Source organism: Arvicanthis niloticus, chromosome 11 (genome assembly GCF_011762505.2).
Source record: "Arvicanthis niloticus isolate mArvNil1 chromosome 11, mArvNil1.pat.X, whole genome shotgun sequence".
Taxonomy (NCBI): Eukaryota; Metazoa; Chordata; class Mammalia; order Rodentia; family Muridae; genus Arvicanthis; species Arvicanthis niloticus.
This window is the reverse complement of record NC_047668.1, coordinates 26,478,226-26,493,421: the sequence shown is the minus strand read 5'-3', so window position 1 is coordinate 26,493,421 and position 15,196 is coordinate 26,478,226. Positions and strand designations below refer to the sequence as shown.

At 39.3% G+C, this 15,196-nt stretch overlaps 1 protein-coding gene across 4 annotated transcripts in view; it reads left to right on the top strand.

Moving 5' to 3' along the window:
• The window catches only part of Dock4 (dedicator of cytokinesis 4), a 400,837-nt gene that overhangs the window by 164,621 nt on the left and 221,020 nt on the right, over positions 1 to 15,196 (top strand). For all 4 annotated transcript variants that reach the window (XM_076941952.1, XM_076941953.1, XM_034514331.2 and 1 more), the window contains exon 2: positions 14,425 to 14,508. In XM_076941952.1, the coding sequence (XP_076798067.1) occupies positions 14,425 to 14,508 (84 nt within the window). The remainder of the gene's footprint in view (positions 1 to 14,424; positions 14,509 to 15,196) is intronic.

The following is a 15,196-nucleotide window of genomic DNA, read 5'->3' as shown; positions in this document are numbered from 1 at the left end:
ATACTTTTTGGATTGAAGGATGCAAGGGATGCTCATTTAAGCTGGATTCATCTTCAAGAAATGATTACTGTTTGTTTGCTCATTTTCCAAAGACAAATGTTAAATTGAGAACTTGTGTTTTAGAGGGCCGTCCGCTATGAAGCTGCAGAATAGGTGGAAGCACCAGGGACTCTGGCTGAGACTGTCCTGTTGCCTTACTAAAAGGAAAAAGGACCCACAGCCGCTGAGCTGTAGAATGAGGCTGGTCTTGTTCATTTTAGGAATTCCACTCTGAGATACACTGAGAAGCTGGACATGTTACAGGACACAGTCTTTGGAAACTGACAACTATCTATTCCTAGCCTGGCTTCAGGAAATAGAGAAAGTTCAATCTCATGGCAGAGACGGAAACATATTAGCATTTAATGCATGTTTTGTGATGAGCTCTTAGGCAGTCTGCCCTATTTGCATCTCATATTTGTCAGAACTGGAGTTGGCACATGTTCAGAGACTACCGAGAAAACGTACTACTTCTAGAAATAGGTTAAAGAGCTTCAGATACTGAATTACTGAATGAAAAACAAAAGAAATTAAAAAGGAGGGCATGTGTGCTCCTAGGTGTGGTGGAGGAGAAGGTTTCTCCATATATTGTAGATATGGAGAGAGCATAGCCAGAAGCAGAGATATCTGGGAGACCCCAGAATGAGCAGGAAGGACCCTGAACCAGGCCTTGTGAGGTGAGAGGGGAGGGGAGGCTGGAAAGCCAGGAGACCAGGAGACAAAGAGGCCAGGAGGATAAAGGTTAAAAGGATGAAAAAGGGACCAGCATAGACAACATGGCTGGATTATATTGCAAAGGGCACCTGGAGGAAGAGCAACCCAGCCACTGGGCTGGAGAAGTTTAGGTTAGAGGGCAAGGTATGCCAGCTATACCCTCTAACAGATATAGACTGAGGAATGTTGGGAAAACCTAGAAGCCACGGCTGCTGTGCTATGTTAAATAGGCACCTCAGCCATTCCTCCCAGCTTTGTGACCTAATACAGCCTAGGAAAGTCTTTCCCTCCACTGTTTGGTATCTTTTTCTCTGCATCTCACATTTGAAATAGGATTTTCCTGCGTAAGGTGACATAATTATGGTTTATCACTTAGGTAAATAAGCTGAATGGTCTTTCTGCTGTCCATGGTTTAAGGAGAATGCAGAACATATACTATATTTTTAAATGATTTATTTATTTTCATTTTATGTGAATTTGTGTTTTTCCTACATGTATGTCTGTGTGAGAGTGTTGGATACTCTGGAGCTGCCATAAGGTTATAAGGAATTGAACCTGAGTCCTCTGGAAGAACAGCCAGTGCTCTTAACTGCTGAGCCATCTCTCCACTCCAACACACACTACATTTTAAAGCTGCAGTATTTAATAAGTGAACTTGCTGTGCTAGATTCATGAAAAAGATTTTTAAATGAACAGCTATTCAGTATGCTAGAAAGAACTTAAAACTTGATTTATTTTAAAATGTGGGAGAAGGACCTCTGGGACTCAGAGATAGTTCAACAGGTCAAAGTTCTTATTGCAAAATCTTGATATGAGTTCAATTCCTGGAACTGGGGTAGAAGGAAAGGAACTACTTCTATCAGTTGCCTCTAATTTCCATATGCATGCAGTTGTTATGTGCACACATATGCAAGCACACACACAATAATGAATTACATTTAAAAGGTGCACCTTCATCATTTATCAATATTTCATTTAAATGTAGATTAAGGGCAAAGGTGTTTGTTGCTTTATATCTTACAACAAAATGCTAATTTTAGAATTTTAAAGCGCTTTCTGTTGAAAGCTCCTACTCGGTCTTTAAGTTCTTTCATTTACATTTAAAAATACTTAATATGTTCATTATATAGAGAGATAAATTAAGTTTTAATTAGGATTTGCTATAGTACCCTGTATTATCAAAAGTGAAACTATGACTTTCGCTATTGAGCTGTTAGTGTTTCCTAAGGCTTAACTAACATTGACTGATGCTGCAGGCCCTCACATACTCTTAGCTGTAGTCATTAGCTGAAGATGTATCTTCCAGGCAAGTCATATTTTATGTATCGTCATATCTTACATCCCTATACTGGTAGCCATGTTTAGAAGTTTAAGCTTGCTATTCTGTTAAGGGAAATGCTTGTAAATTCCCACACACTGGAGAAGTTTTAAATTTTGTACATTGTACATTTGTTCATTTACATATTTTTGGAAATTTATATTCTAAAAATTGAAATAGTTTAACTTTCAAAAATCCTATTAATATTTGGGTACTTGTCCTCACTCATTAGAATATAGAAAGTCCTCATTTAGTGTGTAAAACCCCAAGGACTTTCACACCATCAAGTTTAGTTCACAGACAGAGGAAATTTCCTCAATTGGTGGTCAGAAAAATAAAAAACAAATGCAGATTGTCTTCTGAACAAAAGAACTGCAATAGATGGATTGTTCCTAATTAACATATTGTGAAATAAGCCACTGTTTTCAGCCTTAACACCAGCCCTGTTGTCTGTTTTTAAGACATTTTCAAACTTCTCTAATTTGCTTCCTAAAAGAGGACAAAGGATAAATGTTTATAGGTGTTAATTGTTATGCTGGAGAGAAGGGGTTGTTTGGGCACAGGGGTAGTTTCAACAAGTCTCTGAAGTGGTCCAGCTCCTTCAAAACCTGACATTGCAGATTGTGATAGCTGAGATGCATAAGTGAGAAAAAGGCGTGAAGCCATTGCTTCAGTGGTTTATACAGCCGGGGGAGGGGAAGAGCAGAGAGCAGGGTCCCAGGGAAACTTGGTGTCCTCTAAAAACCCTGAGGAAGGATCTCAAAGTTCATTTATAATTGATAAATGCTGAGTTGGTAATGTTCACTTTTGTTCTGGCTTTCTGATTTAGCTCTTACATTTTTGTGAGTTTTGCTTACTTGTCATTAAGGTCTTCAGGACAAACAAACTAGTGGCATTTCCTTATTTAATACCTTTTTGTTTAAAAAATAATTATTGAGAGGAAGCTGAAAGGCTTCGTAGAGAACTTACTACACAGAAATAACAGAATTCCACTAATTTCCTGGGTAATGTAAGCCAGGTAAATCCCAGGTTTCAAGTATCACATGTGCAGTGTGGCCTTTCTAGACTTGAAACTGTGCAAGTTTACAGAGGAGCCCCAGCTTTCCCCAGAACTCTAAAGACCTGACAGTTTATCCCTCAGCCCCCTTTGTCAGGTGGCTGCTACCAATCCTGTTCATTGAGGCTGGTATCCAGTGGAAAGAGATCAGTGCTCCTGGGATAACAGTGTTCTTTTGGGAGAAATGGAAATGACAGAAAAGCATAAGGCACATTTATAAACTATCTGTGCTGGGTGTCTCTGAGCAGTACAGACGTGTGTCAGCCTTTGCTGGCACCTGACATGGACGAGTAATAAAGTGCTGAGGAGAAGTTAGCACAAGCTCTCCCATTCCTTCTCCTCTTGCGAGACATGTTCCATGTGGCAACTGTCCTGCTACAGATATCTCCACTCTTCTTCCTTTTCAATACACTTCAACTAGTTATAGTTAAGTACCTCCTAATGAGCCAGTTGAGAGCCACTGCCTTTAAATAAGAAACTATATCAAATCTCTAATGCCCCGATCATTTCTAAGGTGGGACTCACTGTAGCTCTAGACAATATCTTAAGGACTTTTAATAGTTCTACTGTAGTATGCAGCAATTTAAAGCTTTTGCTGTAAACATTCAAAAGGCTTACAGTCTTTGTTGATGGCAAGCATTAGTGTACAAAATTATGGCTGTCGGGAAATTTATCTTTAATAAGATTACATCATAAATTACCAATTGTAACAAAGATAGGAAGGTTTGACTTGAGCCCAGGATGACTGTGGTCGATGACAAGACCCATCCAAGTTTTTGTTTTGTTTTTATTTTATTTATTTTTTTAAATATTGACTGTCTTTTGCCAAACACACAGCCACAGATTATGTGTTTAAGAAAGTAGTGTCTAATAAATTCATGTTATATAGCGATAACCAGACACAAACATTTGTCTGTGTTTGTGAATCATAGTTGCGTGTTTGTGTGTGTGTGTGTATATATATATATATGTTTGTGGACTTAGATTTATGTTTGGGCATATGGTGTCCTGAGGTCAACCTCTGCCATTGTTCCTTAAAAACTCTCAGTCTTGTTTTTGGGTGGTAGTGTCTCTTGTTGACCTGAAGCTCACTGATTAGGCTAAGATGGCTGACTAGGAAGTCCCAAGGATCTGCTTGTCTTGCATCTGTAGCACTGGAATTATAAGTACACACCACTGTACCTGGCTATTTGATGTGGCTCCTTGGGATTTACTCCGTTCCTTATGCTTTTGGGCAAGTGTTTTACAAAATGGCCCATCTCCTCAGCCTTGGGCAGAATGTTTTTAAGTTATTATTTCTTTAATTTTCTGAAACAGACTTGATATGTTTCATTTTCTAATACAAATGAAATTAATTGTATACATGTTGAATAGGCCATTTGAAGAATATCTATGGTAGTATTGTTAATTTATGCTTTTTATTTAAAAAAAAAAAAACAACCTCAGTCTATTCTTTTTACTTTAAAAAGAAACCATTGCAGTATTTGCTTCCAAGTAAAACAGTCCAGCTATGTCTGAATAATCCTGTGCAGGGAAAATCAGAATTAGAAATGGCTATGGTTGTAAGCAAAAGCTATCACTACAGCCTATGAAATTTGATGAGAAGGGGTATATTTGCATATTCTCTTAGTGCTTCTCCATAGGATACCTGGTCTTCACAAGGGGAAACTATAAAGTGGTGATTAGTTTGTTAATACTAGTAATCACATCTAACAGATCTCAGCACTGGTAGAAACCGTGGCTTAGGACGGCTTTTTTAATAGCGAGAGACAAACCACAGGTGAAGATGCTATTTGATGGGTTGGATCCTGCCTCTCGTTTACCTGGAAGGGTTTACTAACCAACTATTGTTCCTCTTTTCTGTGTGCAGTCCTTGATAAAATATTAGTTTCATCCCTGAAAATACAATGAGTTTGGGGGTTAGAAGACTCCTACAGATATGAGAAATGACTAACCGATTTCTTAACAATAGTTTAAATGAGCAAGAGAGGGGCCAAATTAAATGATTAGATGGCAAAAATCCAAGCAACAAAAAACTGGTGTGCTTCCAAGCTCTCATTTGTAGAACTTCTTTCTCATGACTTACTGACTTGCCATTCAGGTGCAGAGTGTTATCTTCCCATTGTTTCTAAAAACCTGACACTATTCATACAGATTTGGGAACATAAGCAAATGACAAGACTTGGCCGTTTTGTTCTTTCTTCAGATGACATTTATTGAAGACCTACTGGGTGTCAGGCATTGTGCTAGATGTTTGGAGCATGAAAGAGCCTAAAACTTAGATTGTAGTGTGTGGTAAGTGCTGGAGGGGTGCAAGGGAGAATGGGTGATATGTGTGGGAGGGTCAGGGAAGGGAGGACTCTCCTTCAGGAGGATACCCTGGTTAATTTGGAAGCCTGAATCCCAAGTGAGGAAAGCAAGAACACTTGCGTAGAGCTAGGAAGCAGCTCGGTGTGACTGCTGAGAGGGCTTGTGCAGAAGGATGGGTTGGAAAAAGCACACAGACACAGGGCGTAGGTGTTGAGAGAGTATGGGACACTTCCTTCATTCCTCCTTTAGTATGCTATGCTCCTTAGCATAGGACAAAGAGTAGTACTGGGAACTCAGGGTTCTATGTCTCCAGATGGAATGTTAATGTGGTTTATGTACTATGTAATGTCATGTGCATGCCGTCCTCCGGAGAAGTAAGCATTGGGAATGGGAATCACAATTGCAACTGAGGGGAGAAAACAGCCTACGGGGCAAACCAGAGCAGTCACGCCTAGTTGTGTGAGGATAACGGCTGCTCTAGATGAGATTGGTTTGTAGAGTAGGCTAGGGAATGAGGAGGACCAGGCACTGTGCACTGTGCATTTGCTGAGCCAAGTGTGTATGCAGGGTAGGATGCCGTTGTGTGGTTTGTTCAGGCAGACCCTTCAATGCTCCTAAGATAGGATCAAAAGATAGGGAATGTATGTGAGCTGGAGACGAAAGGGATCCCCAATATGATTAAAGCCTCTCACTGTTCTGGAAGCAAGAATTCCACCATGTTGAATGCATTTCCTATAAGACCACTAATATAGAATTAATATTCCTTTGATATACAAACATGTTAAAACAGCAATGCATTTCTTTCCCAGAAACATCACTTGAAAATCTTAAATAAAGCTCCTTAGGATAAAGAAAGCCTACATCCCTGTGGACCACACTGTTACTTTGTCAGTTATAACCCTGTGTGATGTCCTTCTGGAACCACCTAGTACTAAGGTAGCTATTTCAAACACCACCAAAATTCTATATATGGTTATTGTAAATAAAAAATAAGAATAACCAAAGAGCTGTACCCTTCCCTTAAGGAGCCCTTACTTATACTTGTGTGTACATACTTTCTTCTGAGTGTTTCTTTTTCTCCTAGAGCTCATGTTTAAGCCTTTATTAAAATATCTTTAGTAAAATCACCAACTCTGCCTTATAAAATGTCCAGTCTTGGCATTCTTTTCAGCATTAAAGCTGAGAAGCTGCTTTGATCTGAGGTGGGCCCCTAAAATTCCATGACAGCTTCTTGTGGGGTGCTGAGGGACAGTAGCAGCTATGCCTCCTTCACTTGTACCCCCAAAGCTGATGTTCGGCACTATATAGGTATTGTCACTTTGAGCATCTAGGACTCGAGGACAGAAACTTGAGAAAGAGGCCACAAGTGCATAGAACAAGTCCTGTTACTCTTCTGGATTGTAGCAAAAGCAAATGAAAACCTTAGAGTGAAGCCAAGAATCTGATCAATTCTGTATTTCAATGGCTTCTTCTACATAATATTATTTAAATATTCACCATCTAACCTCTGGAAAGGGCAGCTGTTTGCTGTTTGTTTGTTTGTTTCATGTGTATTTGCCAAGTGCGTGGGTATTGGATTTAATAAACATGATGGGAAAATGGTATTTTATTTACCTAATAAAGATTCACATAAATGATATGAAATGCAATTATTGTTTTCTGTAACTTCCATCTGCTTTTTGTCCTGAAGGCTTTATTGTCCCCTGGACAAATAATACACTATTGCTGTGGAATGAATATGGAAAGCCCAACACTTGGACACATGTCTCTGCCTTTGAGTCAAGAAAATGTCTTTCAGTTTATTATTTTCTAAAGCAGATTCCTTATACTTTTTTTAAACCAGAATAATTATTCATAACTCTGTTCTACCTTTTGAGTTGCTCAAATCAGCATCTGAACATAACTTGCTAAGAATGATTTCTAAGACGCTAAAATAATAAAAGAGAGTTTTTCACTTACCTCTGTGAAGTAGAAGCCTTAGTTTGGTTTTTGGATTCAGATTCAGCATCCAGATTTGTAGTTAACAATTCTAGTGGGAAAAAAAAAATCACAACATTTACTTCCAGGCTCCCAAGATGAGTCCTCCCAGTTGGATTCGCAGGACAACTTTCTACAGGTCAATGATTCCACTGAGATCCACAGGGTCAATGGAGTTAAATCCCAGGTCACCTCCTCTATGTTTAAAATCTTACTCTGATCCAGTGTGCTAGAACACTTTTGAGATAATTGTTTAAAGTCTCTTCTAAAATGTCCTGTGTGGCTGGCAGTCTCCCAAACCATAACCATTTTTTTTTCTTTTTTTGTTTTTGTTTTTTTTTTTTGTTTTTTTTTTTGTCATTTTGTCATTTTATTTTTGTCATTTAAAGGTACCAACTGGTAGTTTTAATTAAAGTTTCTGTTGTGACCTTCACTGATTCCTGAGCCACTTAGGATCGCCCCTTGCATTTCTAGCGTGAACACCGTGGTAAATGCGCTGCAACCCTGTGGGGGAATAGAGCAAGTTCATTTCCTACCATGGCTCCAGTGACAGCAAATACATTTAGTCATTCCCTCCTGATAATTGATTACTTCAGTACCTTCCTGCTTCTGGTTCTTTTTCCCAGAGCAAAAGGAAATCTTACGATGAAGGTTCTGGGTATTTATCAGGTGGGATTTTGGGGGGTTCACCCTGTGGAAAAGGAATGGAAAGGAAGCAAGTAGCCTTTGCAGGGAGGGGTAAACTGCAATGTAAACCCAGTGATGCTCTACCACCTGAGATGGAATGTCCAGTCAGAATTTTGACAAGTTATAGTACAAAGATCTGGATGTCGTTAGATGGCAGCTGCTGTGGCAAGGAGGCCTAACCCGAGGAAAACACCTGCCTTCACATGAGGCTGTCTTAGTGCCTTTTTGCCTCAGTGTCCCTAGCATCAAGAGAATGCTATCCTTCCCTAGAAGGGTTTTTCTCATGATCACCACACTATCCAAAGCCATAGTTTCCATTGCCTTGTGTTCTGAGGCCAGTGACACAAACAGGATGCTAATCCTTGGTAGAACTAGCCTTATAACAGGATAGTTTCAGGATTTGATGCAAAGACTGGGATATGATACTTATGATATGCCAGAAATGAGTGTTATTAAGTCCATTTCTATTGTTTCAAGGCCACTGCACTGAGAATAGAGTAGTCTGAAACATACCAGATATTGGCCTTGGGTACTGGGGCATAAGAAGGGGATTCTGTTTGGTTGTATATGTGCGTGTGTGTATCTCTCTTGTCTCCTTACATGGTGTGTAGGTCTCAGTGAATCCCATTGACAGAAAGGGCAGCTGCAAACTTGGGGCATGCCTGAGGGTGGATGTTAGAACACACCTTTATCTATTGTTCCTGTGTTAATGTTAAGCATCAAAAATGTCCAAAACCTAACACTTTATCTCTTTCTGCATTTCCTGTGATTCCCCCTGACCCTCCCCACCTTTGTAGCCCATCTGATCCCATGATCATGCTGTCACCCTGATAGGCAGCAGCAAGTCCCTTCAAGTCAATAATGACATCTGTTTTAGTTTCATTCTGTTGCTGTGATAAAACACTGGGCAAAAGCAACCAAGGGTAGACTGTTGCGGCCTGTACTCTGCCTCAAAGCTTTGGGGCTAAGTGCTCTGGTCAAGAGACAGAGTGGGGTTCTTGGGGCAAGAGACACGAAGAATGGAGACAAGACAGGCTGTGTGGTCAAGTCTCAAGTCTCAAGTCTCTCTTATTGAAGGGAATTCTGAGGTATTTATAGGCTTTTGCCATGTGCCTTGTAGGTGTGTGGATATCACGTGCCTTGCAGGTGTGGATATGACATAAGCCTTACAGGCGTCTATAGCATGGATAGCACGTGCACCGTGTGCCTTACAGGCTTGGATACCATGTGCGCCTTACAGGCATGTATGGCCTGGATAGCACGTGAACAGCATGTGAACTGCATGCCTTGCAGGCGTGGCTACCACGTGCGCCTTGCAGCTGGGGGCAGTAAACAGCAACACAAAATATGTGGGATATCAGAGTGTGCTCAGCTGTTGTAGGCTGTTGAAAACCAAATCTCTTATCAGGGTATATGGTTCCAGATGGCTGCAAAGATAATCTAGCCCCTTTCTGCTAAAAGTCGGGTCCCAACAGTAGATAAGGTTATTTCATCTTATACTTCCAGGTCACAATCCATCCCTGAGGGAAGTCAGGGCACAAACTCCAAACAGGATCTTAGAAGCAAGAGTTGATGTTTCCTGGCTTGCTCTCTGGCTAATAGTTAGCTGGTGTTCCCACACAGCTTAGAACCACTTGTCTAGGATTGTGCCACCCACCATGGGCTGGGCCTTCCTCGATCAGTTAATAATCAAGATAACCCCCTCCAGATGTCCACGGGCCTGTAGACTGTAGGCAGTTCCTCTCAAATGAATTTGAACTGTTGTCAAGTTGACAGTTCAGGCTAACCAGGACACCTGCAATTCGAATTTCATCTAGAGTGGGAATAGAATAAAGTTTTAGGACAGTTCCACCCTGCCCTTTCTTAGGAGAGGTGTCAACACACAGCTCCATTCTAGACACTCCCATTCTATCCTCCAGCAAGTCCTGCCCCCAGAAACTTAGAGAAACAGGAGCACATTTGATGAGACTGTAATCGCAGGTCCACAACAGGTTTTCTCCAGGGAGTTCATGAGTGTGAGGAGAGGGTGACACGTTTTTCTTAATAGTTCACCATTACATAAAGTACCCACAAAGAATTCAGGGCCTCTTCATCCCCCTTTGTTCTGCCCACTACCCCAGCTCGTTTCTACATTTCTCAAGAATTCTGCCTCTTTCTCCCCTTTCTGCTGTCACCTCATGATCCCCATATAGAATAAGAAACTTCCAAATGGATATATTCACAAGAAAACAAGAGCCACCCAGACATTCAGGGAGAGAAAAGGCCAGTGTGAAGTGTGGTCCAAGGAGCATGAGAATCTCTACGGACGGTCCACAGCCATCACCTGCCTCACCCCGTCTCTGACTGGCACTGAAGATTTTACAGCTATCTCACTTGAAGTGGAGTATTTAATTTTGAGGGCACTTGTCTGTTTTGTTGAGAAGAAAAAAAGAAAAAAGAAAAAAATCTCAAGTTGCATTTTGGTAATAAATTGAATTGTGTGAAGTCTCAGACCCTGAGACTAGTAGCAGCATCGTCGTCTGTGTTGTAAGTAGTCAGCTCACGTGACCTTTCAGATCACAATTTGGTGATAAGTTGCAGATCTCTTTTACCAAGAAAACGAAGGCAAAATTCTGTCTTAGAGACATGAGACCCCTTCTTTGTGTCACCAGGGAGAAAGCAGTTCCATTCTTTTTTTTCTGTGCTCCATGTTCTAGCCATCTCAGATTGTCAGCTTGCCATGGGCCAAGCCAGCATTTGCGTGGCTCAAAGTCAATCATGGCAAATGGAGTCATTGTAAACACTATTTTGACCATGCTGGTGATGCAATTTGCAGCTACATGTCTGACTTACAAAACTTTTGAGTAATCTGGTTTGAGTTTCAGTTGTTAAAAATCCTAGAATGCTGGGATTGAATTTCCCCGTAGCCATCTTAAAAGCCTAAAAAAAATTTTTTTGTTCTTTAAATAAAGAATTGGTATTCTTGAACCTAAGAAATAAATCCCTATCACATAGCACGATTTAACTTCCCTTCGCCTATGACTTAGGAAATATTTAGTACTTGTATCTGAGAATATAGTTAGATAGTTAGATCTTAGTAAAGTGTCAGTGTATACTGAATTAATATCACTATGTAAAGGAGAGACTTTGTGACAATATGCTCATGGTTGGAATATTTCTATCACCACAACAATGTTATATATTTAGTGTTTTGGCACTTCCACATATATTTAAGGATGTAAATATAAATGAATATAAATATAAATGAATATAAATAAATATAAATGAAATTTATACTTAATTTTCATTCTGAATAATTAATTACTTTATTTTGTTATCTTAATCGAAGGGAAAGCTTAGGGGTTTTTAATATTTGGACACTGTAAATGGTGAAGATGGACATGATCCATATATCAACTTTCAACTGTCTTCTCAGTGTTCAGTAGTATTGAGCCTGTGATTCTGCAGCTCTGAAAGCTCTTTGTGAAATGTTAACTGTTAAGTTCATAGGCAAATGAACAAATAAAAAAATAAAGGGGCCAACACATGTGTTGCCATGTTTAGTAAACTGGGAAAAGCTGCCTTAAGAAGTATGTAATGAGTATAGTTTTGTATAAAGACATACCTACTGTATAATAATAACTGGTGACCAAGTTAATTTTCATCTATGGGTTTGTTTCTTGAAGAATACTAGTAGAATGTTTACACAAATTTTTATTTTGTTTCCAAAATAAAAATTGTAATTGCCTGCTTTAAGAATATCTCGTGGAAATGCAAACAGAACCTTCTTCATTAATGAATGAATGCCTGTGTTTCCTTTGGAGCTTTGCTTCTGTGATCTAATAGTCCTGAGATTGTAATGTAGTCTATGCTGCTGATAACAAAGACGAACCAGTCATGTTTTGTCATCTCTTGTTTTGCCTATGATTTGTTCTTTCTGCATTCTCTTTCATAATCAGAAGCCCAATTGAAAACACTGATCAGGGCTCAGCAATGTGTATTCAGAAACTAAAAATGGCTTGCTATTTCAGAGTGCAGAGGCAAGAGCTACCTCTTGAAAGTGCTTTTCTTCTATAAGGTCTATTCTTGATTACTTCCTGGTTAGCTGCTACGACAGGTGTCCCTGAAGTTGTGAGTCCAGTAGAAATATCTCTTGGTGGTTTCATTCATCCTCCCATCCATGGGTCCACGTGTTTGTTCATACTCCATTCATGTGCCAAGACACTCATGAATGGAGTCAGTAGGCTCCAGGAGCTTGTATGAAGAAATTGACTCCATGTGGTTCCAACAAAGGAGAAAGCCAATCAAGCTCAGATTTAAATTCACACCACCTGGTAGTTTCCAGGGACCTGTGATGGGACAGAGGGAAGAGTTATTCCTATAGATTAGATAAAACGTAGTTATAAACCCAGAAAAACAGGTTAAATAGCTTCTTTGACAGAATGAATTTTCACAGATAACAGAGGTTGATTCTGGAAAATTGAGCACTGCTAAAATAGTATTCTTTTTTTCTTCTCTTTTTTTTTTTATTGGATATTTTATTTATTTACATTTTAGATGTCATCCCCTTTTCCCATTTCCCCTCCTTAGAACCCCCCCATCCCAAAACATTTTACAGTATGGTTATGATTCCATTCATTCCCTCGGTGACCACATGCTAAAGCCCAGCCTATTTGTACTGAGAGACAGTCACCATGTTCACGGCACTTTTTAGACGTGTGTTGCCCAATACCTTGAGAACATAAACAATGAGACTAATAGTTTCTGGTTCCTTCACACATGCAGTGTGAAACGAGAGGGTACACATGAATCAAGGAAGGCTGTCATGAAGAATATGGTTACCCAGCAAGGAGAGAAAGTCTGATCTGAGTACAGATTTGTTTTGAAGTGTTCCAAATTAGAATGAATCTATTGTCTGTTCAGTGGTCATTTTCTTAAAAGTATCTGAAAGTTATGTGAACTCATCTTTCAAGGTACATGAACTCTGGATTTTCAAGCAAATATTTTCTTGAACATTACTATGAGGATTTATGGTATTTACCCTTAGAGTTAGAAAATTACATAATAAGCTAGTGTTTATCTATAGTTATAAAGTATTCTAAATTTGTCCTGTGTTGTTATTTTAATCTAGCTTGTGGTACTTTTGGGTTGTGTTTTTCTGTCCTGCATTTTGATTTCTACTGTTAATTTTGTTTTGAGTTCATAAAAGGGCTTGGAACATCTCTAAAAGCCCATTAACTTATTGGTACATTTTGATTATTTTTTGTGACAGATTCATGTTTTTGCTAAGGCTGTTTAAATATATTCCCCAAAGTAGCAGAAACTTGTTTGGTGATTAGGGCTATATCTGGATGCTATTTGCTGAAACAAAATTATAAATAAAATTCAAATTTTCACCTTTCAAAAATCCCTTCAACCTGACATAAATTACAAATTGGTTTAGTTTACATGGTCTTTTTATTTTTTTGTTGTTGTTGTAGGTGATAACCTTTTCTCAGGGTGTTTTGATTTTTTTTTTTTAATCTCTACATCTCTGAGCTTCATTCTCACTATCATTCCTGGGGTTGCCTGGGATGACTAATCTAGCTGTGTGTCTTCCTGTAGGTGGTACATCCTAGTCTGCCTTGCGCTGTACAGTGTTTCTAAAACCAGTTTATCTACATCGTTAATCCATAATTAATGGGGCCCTCAATTGGAAGTATTGAAGTGCTAAGGAATGTGGCAATTATGGCTGAGTGTTTAGCTCTAAGGATGGCTCAGTCACTGGGAAATAAAATGTCACCACTGATTTTACTGCAAGAATGACTGCTGGTATGCCATAAACTTGGCATGGCTCTCAGGATGAGAGTGAGCAAATCGACAGAATCCCTTTTGTTTTGCAGTTTACTGTCTCAGGGAAAGAACCCAACAGTATGGACTCTAGGCGACCCTAGCTTAGTACTGAGTATGAGATGTCATCTTCATTTATGAGTAACATCTGTTTATTAATCACCATAGCCAGGCACCTGGAGGGAGGAAGCGACTGCAGTTGGGCTTAAAGCACACAGTCCCTCAAGGACCTTTATAAGCAATATCACTGCCTTTATATATTGCTGGCAAGAGACTTGGTGTTTTATATACTACCTGAGGTGTATTCCATATAATTTCTATGTGTCTTCATAGTGTTTATTTGACCAAGAGTTTGGTAAAGTAAACGAGCCTAATGATTTTCTTTTAAAACATATAAAAGTGAAATGACACCAGGCTCTCATTCATTTCCCTATGCAATAATGTTTGATGGCAAGCATTATAGCTGCTCTAACTGACGTGATTGCCTTCTTACATTCTCTATCATTTCTTCCAGTTATTGCCAGTTTTCGAGGCACCGTCCCGTATGGCCTGTCGTTGGAAATCGGAGATACTGTTCAGATCCTGGAGAAGTGTGATGGTTAGTGACCTCTCAGTTTGGGTGTGATGTCATAGGAAGAGATTCTTATCCTAAGGCCTCTTCATGACCCTTCAAAATTCCACCTGTTCATTTCAGAATCCTTTCTAGTATTCACAGCAAACTACTTTTGACAAATTTGTTCCTTACATATTTGATGTGTGATTTTGGGAAAACTATTATTTTTAAGTTGATTATATATTTTTTTTAATTTATCAATTTTTTTTGTCCTTACATGGAGATGCAGAAAGCACTGCTGGTAGTAATTCATGGCTAACTCCAGCTTTGACGGTTTTCCTGAAACCCTGGAGATCAAACACTGGAGTGCAAGGTCATAACTGGTGCACCTCGGGTTGAAGCTCAAAAGATCGTGCACCTAAGCAAGAAACCAAGGCAGGCTGGCCAGCTCTGCTCTAGCCTTGATGTAATCTGTCTTCTCCAAATTTGGCAAAAAAGTATCTAATGAATTTGATATGTTAGCAGACTTCATTGTACGATCTCATGTGATTATTATTAATTTATTTAACAGGTAACTCATTAAAAATACCTCATCTATTCTTGCATGCTTCCATTCTTATTCTAGAATGTACCTTGAAATTTCAGTGCTTGAAAGGATCCCAAATGAACTGTCTACATTTTTTTAACAAAATGACTAGAATGTCATGAGTATATTTTAAAAAAATACCCATTT